Source organism: Oncorhynchus masou, chromosome 18 (assembly GCF_036934945.1).
Source record: "Oncorhynchus masou masou isolate Uvic2021 chromosome 18, UVic_Omas_1.1, whole genome shotgun sequence".
NCBI lineage: Eukaryota > Metazoa > Chordata > Actinopteri > Salmoniformes > Salmonidae > Oncorhynchus > Oncorhynchus masou.
In genome coordinates, this window is record NC_088229.1 from 37,589,054 (window position 1) to 37,602,447 (window position 13,394).

The window sequence follows — 13,394 nt, forward strand, 5'->3', positions numbered from 1 at the left end:
TCACATTAGCCATTTCTGAGATTCACTTAGATAATTAATTTGATACATCAGTAGCAATACAAGGATATAATATTTATAGAAGAGACAGAAATGCTTATGGGGGAGGAGTTGCTGTATATTTTCAGAGCCATATCCCTGTAATGCTTAGAAGATTTTATGTTTATTGAAGTATTGTGGTTGCAGGTTCACTTAGCACATCTAAACCCTTTTTCTTTTGGGGTGTTGCTTTAGGCCACCAAGTGCCAACAGTCAGTATCTAAATAATGTGTCATGCCTGATAGTGTATGTGATGTAAACAGAGGTCTACTTTCTTGGACCTGAATAGTGACTGGTTTTCATCAAGCTGTCTGCTCAAGAGGAAGCTTCTTACTGTAATCAACGCCTGTAATCTGGCTCAGGTTATTAATCAACCTACCAGAGTGTTTACAAACAATACATGTGGATGATCTTGTTCCTGTATCGATCACATCTTTACTAATGCTGCAGAACTTTGTTCTAAATCTATATCCGTACCCATTGGATGTGGTGATCACAATATAGTGACTATATCCAGGAAAGCCAAAGTTCCAACAGCTGGGCCTAAAATAGTATATAAAAGATCATACAAAATATTTTACTGTGACTCTTATGTGGATATTAAAAATATTTGTGGGTCTGATGTGATTGAGGGGCATCCAGACACTGCACTTGATGAATTTATGAAATTGCTTCTTCCAATTATTGATTGTTAGAACTGTTAACCATAGTTTTTCAATTCCTCAATGCATTAACATCTGACTGGCTTACTTACTGCAAATTGAGATTGTGACTTAACTCAACAACAAAAAGAACTGTATTATGAAGCCAAGATCAAAAACTTGTACTTGAAATTATGGGCAGAAAGACATTCAACTCCATATTTCGTCGATGGCTTATTCATCACACAACCATTTGTTGCCAATTATTTTAATGATTATATACGTATCAGCAACCACAGCTAATGAAGTCACTGAAACCCTTAACAAATAGTTGCAGTCTGTTTTGGAATGGGTGGCCAGTAATAAACTAGTCCTGAACACCTCTAAAACTAAGAGCATTGTATTTGATACAAATCATTCCTTAAGTGCTAGACCTCAGCTGAATCTGGTAATGAATGGTGTGGCGATTGAACAAGTTGGAGACTAAATTACTTGGCATTGCCTTAGATTGTAAACAGTCATGGTCAAAACATATAGATTCAATCGTTGCAAAGATGGGAAGAAGCTCTTTTTTTTTGACACCACACTTCAAAAGCAAGTTCTGCAGGCTCTAATTTAGTCTTATCTTGATTGAGTGGTCCAGTGCTGCAAGGAAAGACCTAGTTAAGCTGCAGCTGGTCCAGAACAGTGGCACATTTTGCTCTTAATTGTAATCAGAGTAGATAGATAGATTTATAGATTGATAGATAGAGATTGATAGATAGAGATTGATAGATAGAGATTGATAGATTGATAGAGATTGATAGATTGATAGAGATTGATAGATTGATAGAGATTGATAGATTGATAGAGATTGATAGATTGATAGAGATTGATAGATTGATAGAGATTGATAGATTGATAGAGATTGATAGAGATTGATTGATTGATAGAGATTGATTGATTGATAGATAGAGATTGATTGATAGATAGATAGATCGATTGATAGATAGAGATTGATTGATAGATAGATCGATTGATAGATAGATCGATTGATAGATAGATCGATTGATTGATAGATCGATTGATAGATAGAGATGGATTGATAGAGATTTAGAGATTTATAGAGATAGAGATTGATAGATAGATAGAGATTGATAGATAGATAGAGATTGATAGATAGATAAATCATATATATATTTTTAAATATCTAACACAATTGTTTCTTATAAAAAGTAGTGACGCAATCAGTCCTCAACTCTTAGCCAAGAGAGGCTGGCATATTATGCATGCCAGCCTCTCTTGGCTAAGGGTTGAGGACTGATTGCATCACTACTTTTTATAAGAAACAATTGTGTTAAATCCTAAATTGTTTGCATGGTCAACTTACACACACTTATGCCACCAGGGGTCTTTTCATAGTCTCTAGAACAAATTCAAGAAAATGTACAATATTATATAGAGCCCTTGTTGCATGGAACTTCCCCATCTCGTATTGCTCAAATCAACAGCAAACCTGGTTTTAAAAAAACTGATAAAGCAACACCTCGTGGCACAGCGCCTCTGCCCTATTTGACCTACAGTTTGTATGCATTGATATGTAGGCTACGTGTGCTATAAATTTTTTTTTTTTGTATGTAGTTGTCCTTGCTGTTTTTGTCTAATGATGATCTGTATTATGTTTTGTGTGGACCCCAGGAAGAGTAGCTGAGTAGCTGCTACTTATGCAACAGCTAATGGGGATCTTAATAAAATACCAACCTGACGGAGCTTGAGGATCTGCAGAAAAGAATGGGGGACACTCCCCAAATACAGGTGTGCCAAGCTTGTAGCATTCCCAAGAAGACTCGAGGCTGTAATCGTCAAAGGTGCTTCAACAAAGTACTGAGTCAAAGTTCAGAATATTTATGTAAATGTGATATTCCAGTTGGTTTTTAATATATTTGCAAACATTTCTAAAAACCTGTTTACGGGTGGAAGGGGTCTGAATACTTTCCGAATGCACTGTAACTGCATTATACCACGTGTTTATAGGGATAGTTTTAGCTTAAAATTCATTAACTAGTAGTTCAGCAACATCCAGAATATTATGGCTAGCATTTTTGGAAACAAAGTGAGGTCACACCTTATTTGGATTGTCCATTTGTAGATGTTCTACAAATGGTCATATCTGTTAAGCAACTGCTTGCTAGGGTTACGGTTAGGTTTCCAATGAGGGTCAGAGTTAAGTTCAGGGTTAGGATAGTCTGTAAAGCATCTTTACCGAAAGTGAAACTGATTATCAATCTCCCCACCCACTTTCCCCATGCTTTGGAATGCACCACTGATTCAGTTTCTACAAACAATGCCGTGTTATTTTAATCATTTGAGTGTGATCTTTGTCTTAATTTCAAGGGTCGACCGCGCTCGTTGGGTAAGTGCTCTCCGGGAGCACAAGCAGAACAGGACCAGTGCAGACGGTAGGATTATTAGATACAATTTACCTTGATTGATGGTGATGTTTTCCCCAACACTGACTACTGAAAATATAATTGACCAACTACTTCACACTGGAAGACGTTAAGCTACACTAAACCTGCCCTTAATAAAAATATAGTTCTGACGTTACTTTTGGATCTAGTGATCTACTTTGTGAAAAATCAAATGTAAATCTGAAATCCCTTGATTAAATGGCAAGAGATTAATCTGGGGTTATATCTTATCAGAATGTGTAATTTGGCCTTTTCAACACAAACGTTTCAAATTCGAATTAGGCAGGTCTGAGGCCGAGACATGGGTGAAGGGCAATAATACCCCATTTTATTTTTGTCAAAAAAGTAGTGGTTATCTTGACCTCCTACATGGAAAATCAGTAAATATCTACTGAAAACACTATCAATATTTGGAATTTAATGAAACTACCACCAAGCTACTGCAAAATGTAGTTCAACTAGTAATTGAACTACATGTAGTTCACTAGTCCACCACTGGATATTGGCCATCTTTTGGCTATTTACCGTAGATAACATAAGCAGTATATCAGTTTCCAACCGTTTCTGAACTGCAGCACAACTTGATGGAATAAACTTTCCTGAGGCACACCTGTTATCTCCCTTATCAAATTACTTGCAACTTTTGGCTCAAATTGAAGACCCTGATGGTATATACAATCACCCTTGATAAAGATGAGCAAAAAAGACCATGCTATAAAAATTATTGCACACTATATACAGTATAAGCTCCCAGTAATGTGTAAACCAAAGTTTTGGTATCAGTGCCTTCTGCAGGGTAATATCATGAATGCTTGAATATTTACATTAAACGGTTTTACCACAATCTCCCCAATTTGGTAGTTAGTGTTTTCCCATTGCTGAAACTCGTGTACGGACTTGGTAGAGGTGACGGTCGAGAGCCATGAGTCCGCCGAAACATGACCCTGCCAAGCCACACTGCTCACTTAACCCGGAAGCTAGCCGCACCAATGTATCGGAGGAAACACTGTACGACAAGTTAGTGTGCACGCGCTCTGCCCGCCACAAGGAGTCACTAGAGCGTGATGGGTGAAGAACAGCCCAGCCGGCCAAACCCTCCCCGGACGACGCTGGTCCAATTGCGCTTTGTCTCATGGGTCTCCCTGTCACGGCCAGCTGCACACAGCCTGGGATTGAACCTGGGTCTGTAGTGATGCCTTAGACCACTGCCCCACTCTGAAGGTCTTTTTTTTTTTTAAAGCTGACAGTTTACTTGCCATTAGTTGAGTGTGCGCCAGCTCATGGATTTCCACACAACGCTTTCAATTAACCAAATACTGAGCTAAATTGTATTGGGAAGTGTTATTTTATACTAATACAATGAATAAATTCAAACGTAAATTATTGCAACCTATTTAATACCCTCCTCTTGCAAGGATAACATCACCTAGTACATATTGGGATCTTAGACCACAATCTCTCCAGGGCCGTACTTCGGTCTGAGCCTGTGGCCATTGCCTCCAAGAAAAGGCCAAATTGTCATCCACCAAACTTAATTGTTCCCCTAGTGGTAAATTTGTTTGTTTGCAATTTTCATACCCATTGCCTGTTTTTTTTATTTTAAGGTCAACAATCACCATGGAAAACAGCAGAAGGGATTTTACATGCATGGTATCCATTTCTATACCCCAGTGAAACAGGAAGCCACAATAGTTCCTTAAAGAATGTTAATGCAGATTAAATGTTTGAATTTATCTATACGAATCATTACTTGTTAAACAATTTTGAGCATACTTTAACATGTTTCTCTCAGGTGCCAACAATTTCAGATGTGACTAACTACATGTATCTGCTTTCCTACACTCTTTCCACTGCAATGACATTGGTTAACTTATTAGTGGGCCTTTTTATGGTGGTGTTTCAGGCCTGCCGCAGTACGAGGCCACCAAAGCCTACATGCCCAAGGAGCCAGACGAGCTCGGCCTGCAGCAAGCAGAGGTAGTCATCCTCCTGCAGAAAGAAGAGGGTAAGTCTGGATAGAAACAAGTGGACCTGGTCAAAACAAGTAACCTAGTGCTAACACTTAAGAGGCAACCTGCATCAATTTTTGGACTTGTAAATGAGTATGTACCCATTGATTTAAATGCCTCCTGAGCTCAACTGTCGTACCAAATAAGCTTGTTTTACTCAATGTTTACTTAAATTGGTTTGAATCGAAAGTATAGCTTCACCCATGTCAGTCCTTGCATCCATAGCTCTGGCTGAATTTGTGGTTACTTCTCAAACCCCATCCCTTAGCTTTTTAGTGAAACCATGAAGTGCAGTTCGCTGCTTTAAGGCAAATAATGCATTGACTTGTCAGGATAAGGATAATCTTAAATCATATTGCTACCAAAATATCTTCCTTCCTGTTGTAGACTGGTGCCATGGGGAGAGGATGAGGGATGGAGAGAGAGGCTGGTTTCCTGCCAGTTGTGCCACGGAGATCACCAACCGCATTGCCATGGAGAACAATGTACAGCGTATGAAGCGTCTGCGCAAGGAGACCAACGTTTAGCCAACCAACATCCCTGCCTCCATATCAGCAACAGACCTCACTTGCTTGGGCAGGAAGTAGCTGCCATGGTAGTGTTGTATGAATTTAATGTCAGTTATTCTGTAAATGTATTTCTATTTTACATTAATTTGAAACATACCATGGTGGTGGGACAGTGTCAGTAATGCCTTCCCATCAATGTTAATTGTGATGCCTGCAAGTGCCAAATAAATATTAAAACTTGTATACATTCTTAACGACAGTATATACCCAACCAAGTCTTTGATTAATTGAAAGTGTTTCATGTATTTGGACAGCGCAGACCATTGGTGCAAAACAAACAGTTGAGTCCACAGTTCTCCTTTGACTTTTTATTTGAGCTTGCGTTGTTAAAATTCATGTTTGAATACATAAAAAGTTATTTAAAAATGTCAACTGACCAGATATCAAATTACTTTTAAAAACCATTTGGTGTAAAAACTTAGGACCGATTTTTAGAAAAACATCTGCCGTTTCCCCCAAACTTTTTTTTAGCTGTCACAAAAATAATGGAACAAAACAGGTCTGCATAGATTCTGCAGGCAATCGGTGGTAATCTGGTCAAATTCATGGTGCAAGCTTAAGACGATCGTCAAGTCAAATCTGTTTCTTATTGCTCAGATCTTTTGTTTCTTCTTGATGACAACTGTAGAGAAAAGAGGGATTGTTAAAGAAAATACATTACTGGTCATATCCCTTTACTGCACCAGTCAACTGAAATGAATGTGCAACAGGGGCAGAGGTTGACGCCAGCATCAGACATGGCACAATGGCAGGACTAATCAGGCAGCCAGTTTGCTTTATCAAATCCATGGCATTACCTCATTCTGCCCCTGCCTTGGGCAATGGAGCAGTGTCAATAGAAAGTGCAGACTGAGGCTGACTTTAGAACGAGTGAACTGGCCCAATGGCCATCTGATGGACTTTTCCACTGAATCAGGGGTCAGACTGCCCGCAAGCAGATTTAATGCAGCCTGTGGTCCTAAAATGTGGGTAATTTATTTGATGCAACAAGAATGCATGTACTTACACTCAAACATCCCTAAATTGAAATGGATCTTTAAGGAATAAGGACCTGTTTCTCCAACCTATACAATATCAATGCCAGCGTGCTTGGGGGAAAAAGTTGTGCATTTATTTGTACGTTTTACCATGAATAATCTTGCAGTCCCATATTGAATAAACTAAGCTTGACTGCAGTGAAAGCTAATCCAGCATGCTTGCTGCATAGGATTTTAAAATTCCCCCAGAAATCCGGTATGCCGAGTAGCAATGTGTGTTGGGGACTCACCCGGACGATGGTAGAGATGGTATGCCGGCAGTTTCTACTCAGCCCCGCCCTGCTCGGCCGCGGGAGCGGGCGTTTTCTCTGTAGATGGTTCGCCGTCAGTCTTGGCCTCCTTGCCATCCTGGGGCTTGCCGCCAGTCTGTGGGCGTCTGCGGCGATAGTTGAAGTTTCGGCGGTAGCGGCGCTGGCGGGGCTCCTGGTTCTCACCATCACCATCCTGGTTCTCCTTATTTTCCCCATCGCCGTCCCGCACCGGTCTGGGACGGGGTGGACCGCCACCCCTGCTGTAGGAGTCGAGGGACACACTTTAACATCTGCCTCAAGATGGCCCGGGAATTTGAAATGTAACCACCACGAATTACATTTTTTACCAGGTGGAACCATTTCCTCAAGTATGATTACGCATTTCAAAGCAGAATTATATTCCAATTGTTCCCCAACTGCAATGTATGATCTTTTGCTAAATAAGACTGAACTGAGACAGGTATGCGGACACTTGAAATTAGATTAATCTTTTTTCTAAACATTGGCAGTGGAATGGCCTTATTGAAAAGCTCCATGACTTTGAACATGGCACTGTCATAGCATGCAACCACCAAGTCAGCTGGTCAAACTAAGTGCTGTTATTGTGAAGTGGAAATATCTACGACCAACATCTCAGCCAAAGTAGTAGGCCACAAGCTTATAGAACGGGACCACAGAGTGCTGGAGTGTGTAAAAATCTGTCCTTGGTTGAAACGAGTAAAGAATTGTCCACAGGCTAGCAGTGCAGCATGCATTTGAGCTTAAAACAAGTGTTGGCGTTCAAATTAAATACCATGCCCACATACAGGTTCATCATTGAGGCATACTGGCAGAGCAAAAGGCCTCGCCATTACATGGCCCACAGGTGTGACAAAATAATGACACTTAAAATGGAAACAAATATTTCTCAAATTAAACAGGGTTGTTGAGGGGCACGTAAAAGTGAACATGCTGAGATCAGAGGTGTTTATGCTCTCTCCATTAATTATGTCAGAGAAGAGACATGAGAAAATCATCATTTCAACAGCATTGATATTTACAAAGATTGGTTCTGGAATCATTTAACATCATAGTCCATAGATAGTTTGGCCAATTCACCAGGATCATGCCTTTCATAATACTTATAACTATAGGAATCATCTTGGTAAACTGTTGTAATAGGTCAGCTGCTCAATTAAGTTCTGGGTCCATTCGTGTTGAGGTTATAACCCCTTCTTGCAGCCTTGTGTCAATAAACACAACATGCGAACCTTGGTCGGAAGCCTCTGTAGTAGTTCTGTCTCATTGGTTTGTTGCCCTGGTCTGGACCTCCCTGGTTCTCGTCACCTTCGCCACCCTAAAAACAAACAAGAGTTAGTCACAGTCATAAATCACTCAAGGCTCACGAAGTCCTGACTCAACCTAGATCCAGGACTGAAACTCACTATTGTATAGAAAGAATGTGAAAAAACAGGAAAAGATATTCTGATTACAGTTGACTGACAAAGCTTAGCTACCATTAAATTAATTTGCCTCTGTGGGGAGACACTACCCTGTTTTTCCAGTTTTGCCTTGGTGTGGTAGATTCTACCTATTATCTGGATAGAAAGAATCACCAGCCACTATATTAGATTTTAGTCTCTGCGCGTGTCTGACCAACAGCAGGTGTAACGCTTTGGGGGTTGTGTGACAGATTGACAGACCCATTTTAGTCAACCTGCATTGGTCTGTTGACCAATACGATCACGGTTTAATTGTAGTCTGTTGACCAGTTGTTTGGAGACAACTTTAGGTCCTGTCAGTATATAGACTATGTAGACCTATTTTGGTGAACCCGTATTGGTCTGTTGACTAATACACTTGAGGTTTGGTTTTGTCCGGCCAAAACCAAGTGTAGCGCGTGTTCGATGAGAGTGTGTATGACATCACTGGAACGGGGCCGGACTGCTTCAGGAGTGCCTGTGACAGCGTACCTCAGTCATCTCTCCGCGAGGTGCGTTGGTGTACGGGGGCCGACGGCCGTAGCGTCTACGTACAAAGTATGGGGGGTAGCGCCGTCTCCCGGGGAAGGGGGGCCTGCGCTGCTGGGGCTGCATCTCTCCTTCTGGGGCACTCTCAGCACTCTCGCGGCTCTTGCGGGGGGGGCGCTCTCCTTCACCCTCGCCGTCACTCTGGTAGTTGTCCGGGTATTCGCCGTCACGGGCTGGGCCCCTCCTGCGGGGGTACCGCCTGTAGCGGTTCCGGTCAGCTGCATACTTGCTCCCCTGGACTGGGACACCCGCTGGGCCGGTCACATTGGCTGCCTCTGCTCCCTGGGAAGAGATTCAAACACTGTTCGGACCACTGGGGGGCACACTACATAACTGAGGTACGTGATGTTAAGAGTAAATTTGCATGCCCTAAAGGTGCACTAAGCTGAAATCACGCAGCTATTTCCTGATCGCCAAAAATATAGTTTGCGCCAAAACAAGCAAATATTGTGTAGAGATTGATTGTTCAGCCAAAACCACTGAAATATATTTTCCATAACCAGAACTATTTTATTTTCAGCTGGTGTAAGTAAAACTACACCTAACGGGAAGCACACAGAGCAGCTCTACCACTTAGACTTGCTTTCAAAGAGAATGAAATATGTGAGTTATAGATCTGTCAAACTTTAAACATTCCCAAAATACATTAAGGCATATTAATGTATATGAGCCTGCAACTACCTTCTCCCCCTCAACCACATCAAACTCCACAGTTTCGCCATCTCCAACACTGCGAAGGTATTTCTTTGGGTTGTTTTTCTTTATGGCAGTCTAAAAGAAAAACAACATTTAGTTATAAACTTTTTCCATTGGGACACCAACTGCAATCTGTTTTTGACTCCTGGAAAGGGGTATAAAATTACTCGATCGAGAATTTTGGAGCTTGTTACCTGGTGGACAAAGACGTCTTCCTTTGTGTCATTCCTTGTGATAGAAGGGGGGAAGAGATTGGTTACATTTAGGCCAATAAAAACCACTGGAATATATGTCTACTTTATAATTGAGGCTAACAGCTTTAAACAGAACCAGCTGGCTTAATTGTGACACGACAACAAGAGCATGTTATGGACAGCCAAATCTGCTTCCCAGCTTTGTAAGCAAACCAAAGCCATAATAGGATTGAGAATGTTCTTACACACACTTCATATTTGCGGCTTTTGGACACGCCCAGGAGGGTGCAACATACCTGTTGATGAACCCGTAGCCATTTCTGACGTTGAACCATTTGACTGTACCCAAAACCTTAGTTGCTGAAAAAGACAAAATGTAGCTGCGTTACCAACTATAATAAACAGTCCTGCAAAGATGTACTGTGCACATTAGCTGCTTTCGATCTCATTCAAATTACTCAAAAGGGGGAATGGGTCAAGAGCACTTCATGTGGGCAATCAAATGGCAAGACTGATGAGACTACAGACAGCAACCAGGATAGGAAAAAATACTGGAAGTTATAATTAACTGTTGAGCTTTTTATAGATTCCGCCGCTAAACCCTTGGTGTTTGTCTGCCAGCTGCTATGGCATGGTCCAACGCATATTATTAGCTTGCAATAATGACCGTCCTACGTGACGAGGGTCTTATAATGAGGCCAGAGCTTACCAGTACTAACCTAAACGTTCAATGTGTTCTACGCCATGTACACAACTGATCAGTGTGGCTGGTATAATGTGTGGCCTGGGCGGATAAACATCTACTGCCCGGAACTAGAGATGCAAAACCATTACCCCCGTTTCAATGCGCACAAGGAAGTGCTCGAATCTTTACACGTGGTGTCGCGCCCTAAGATGCTAGCTAGCGATTTAGCAAGCAAGCTTAGCTAACTACATGGCTACTGTAGCTAACTCAGCTAGCAGATTGCCTTTGGTCTCAACCATGTGGTTGGATACGGGCCAGGATGCTTAAACCTGTTATTCAACAACTCAAATAAATACCCACATGGGCACCGAGTGAGTATTCCTTACGCGGGTGATGGGTAAGGTTTTAGGCGCGATAACAGTAAAATTGTCAGCCAAAGCTGGACAAAAGAAATTATTAGAATCCCGAACATCGAGGCGGACATTTTGGTCGCCACTATCCACTCGAGACATAATGGGAAGCTAGTTGGTTGGCTAGCTACTCCATCTGCAACTTAAGTTATTAACATAAAATACTAATTTGGGGGGAGGTGAAACATAACATTAGCTAGCTATCGAAATGTAGCAATATAACGTTAGTAGCTAGCTGCCTTAGCACGATGGCTATCAAGAAAGCCAACCACCTAGCTAGTATGTGCACCTTCGCAAACAAAGGGATATCATACGTTTGCAATCGTGGCTCTGGTGCAGTCGTTGGCCTCAAATTCGTTGTTCCAGCTCCCTAGAAAAGGGCCACGATTACTTTAGAAATGGAAACTGCGTAAAATACACGTTGTATAGTACCTATCCTGGGCATGGGATCTGTGTTTTTTTTATGTGCAACCAGTATGCTTTTTGGGGGTCCGGTAATCGGTCACGAACAAGGCCAATATAAACTCTTTCACGCCATTTAGCAGAAAGGCTATCTGCGGTTGGCTAAATCACTATTAGGACAGATGCCTGAGACAGCGGATATGGAGGAAAGGCTAACTTCCAGTATTCATTACCTCGGAACTTGACTCACAGATATATGGTCAGCCTACTGACTAGTTATAGTATATAAGCACCATAGTTAGTCAATTCTGACAATTTGTGTAACGTCAGCTAGGTAACTTATGAAGTAAAAAAACGTTACACCAACTGACATTTTGAATTGGCACTTTAGTTAACATACATCTGATGAGAACATAACGTTCGTTTTAGTTAACGATTTCAAGCTAGCCATCCTAGTTAAGTTAGTTTACTACAATTATTTAGACATAACTAGGTTTGCTTCGTGTTGAAATCAACGTTACCGTGCCAATAAAATCTAATTTGGCATTCAATAATGTTCCACTTGGCTAACGCTATGTAGCTTAACGTTACCGATGACCTTCTTATCCCCCGCGGAAGCTGTAGCTGGCGGGCTGGGTGGGCTCTCCGAATCCACAGCAGGCTCCGGCGGTTGTTGTGTCTCGGCCTCGCTGCTCATGGTTTCTGGTTGGTAATGCCGGCGGTGGCTCTCTAGTGTATTTCCCGGTGCTAGATGGTAACCTGGGCCGGCGGTGGTGGGGGCTGCTGCCTTCGGGCTCTCAACTTTCCTCTCTCCCGTTGCCGATCGAACTGGGAGGAACGAAAAACTATGCAGTGGACTATCCCCAGCCATAGTCCCGCCCACTCTAATATAATTGGTCAATTATTTCCTCTCGATAAACGTAATAATGGGCGGATTCGATTATACTGAACCGCAGGGCACCGGTCTATGGCTCGTGACGTGACGGGAAAGTAGTAACGTACATACTTTTGAATTTGCCAACGACTTTTAATTGGAAAGTCACATCAAGCGTTATCATTAAAAGCAGTCACTTTGGAAAAAAACACAGCCCTGCTCATTACTCCACGTGCTTAATTATGCTACTTTTGTTATGAGCAGACTTCGCTGTGGGTTTTGAGCAGGTCACCTGGCTCACGCCCGGGAGTCAGCCGATTCCAAAACGAATGCTATCAAATTTCACTCCCGGGCGCTCGGGACAGATTCATAGAATCCCCTCATTGGTTGCCAGTTTTTCAGAAATATGGCTGCCCTGAAAATTAATTGGTACAAGAGAAATTATGTCGAAAACCAACACCGCCTACAAGACAGAGCCAGACCTATGAGCTGGAGCCAGACAGACGACCAATACAGGGGATTCGATTAATCTGGCCCGGCAAAGCGAGTTTTGCACCGGGTGAAAGTTGACTGCATACGTTTTGGAACCGGGCTGACTCAATGATAAAAAACAACAACAGTTGCCCTGTTCAAAGCCCACTGCGAAATCGGCTCAAAACCAAAGTGACTTGGGAGCATGTGGAGTAATGAGTAGAATTCTGTGTTTTCACATGCAAAAGAGATTACTTGATAAAAACACTTTATCTGCCTTCCAAATGAAAACTAGTTTGAAACATATTTTATGGAAGATGGAGGTGCAGCTTCCAGAAACATCTATCACAACATGGCTGAGATTACTGTTCAATTTGAGAAGGCGTTCTTCCCTCACCACTTTTGTGCGTTCACGTCCCAGGCCATGTACCGGTGGCCCGCGACTGAGCATAATCGATTCCGCCCATTGTAGCTAAACAATTTTGTAAAGACACAAGACATCATAACACTTTGATTATTAGAAAATCAAGTGTGGCGGATGTGAAATGGCTAGCTAGTTAGCGGTGGTGCCCGCTAATAGTGTTTCAGTCGGTGACGTCACTCGCTCTGAGACCTAGAAGTAGTTGTTCCCCTTGCTCTGCAAGGGTCTTGGCTTTTGTG

General features: G+C 42.0%; 2 protein-coding genes across 3 annotated transcripts in view; one reads left to right on the forward strand and one right to left on the reverse strand.

Moving 5' to 3' along the window:
• The window catches only part of arhgef16 (Rho guanine nucleotide exchange factor (GEF) 16), a 35,212-nt gene extending 29,308 nt beyond the window's left edge, over positions 1-5,904 (forward strand). The window contains exons 13-15 of the mRNA XM_064923183.1: positions 3,051-3,115; positions 5,031-5,132; positions 5,524-5,904. Coding sequence (XP_064779255.1) covers positions 3,051-3,115; positions 5,031-5,132; positions 5,524-5,663 — 307 coding nt within the window. The 3' untranslated portion in view covers positions 5,664-5,904. The remainder of the gene's footprint in view (positions 1-3,050; positions 3,116-5,030; positions 5,133-5,523) is intronic.
• Positions 5,905-5,998: 94 nt separating this feature from the next.
• Positions 5,999-12,235, reverse strand: ybx1 (Y box binding protein 1). 2 transcript variants are annotated; one of them, XM_064923185.1, is made up of 8 exons: positions 11,981-12,235; positions 10,189-10,252; positions 9,893-9,926; positions 9,684-9,773; positions 9,009-9,284; positions 8,244-8,329; positions 6,973-7,253; positions 5,999-6,327 (listed from the first exon to the last, which is right to left on the reverse strand). In XM_064923185.1, exons 1-7 carry the CDS (start codon positions 12,084-12,086, stop codon positions 7,007-7,009), a joined length of 903 nt encoding a protein of 300 aa, XP_064779257.1. In that variant the 5' UTR covers positions 12,087-12,235; the 3' UTR covers positions 5,999-6,327; positions 6,973-7,006. The 2 variants fall into 2 exon arrangements, with proteins under 2 accessions (XP_064779257.1, XP_064779256.1); XM_064923184.1 differs by having other exon boundaries at positions 8,946-9,284.
• Positions 12,236-13,394: the final 1,159 nt, after the last annotated feature.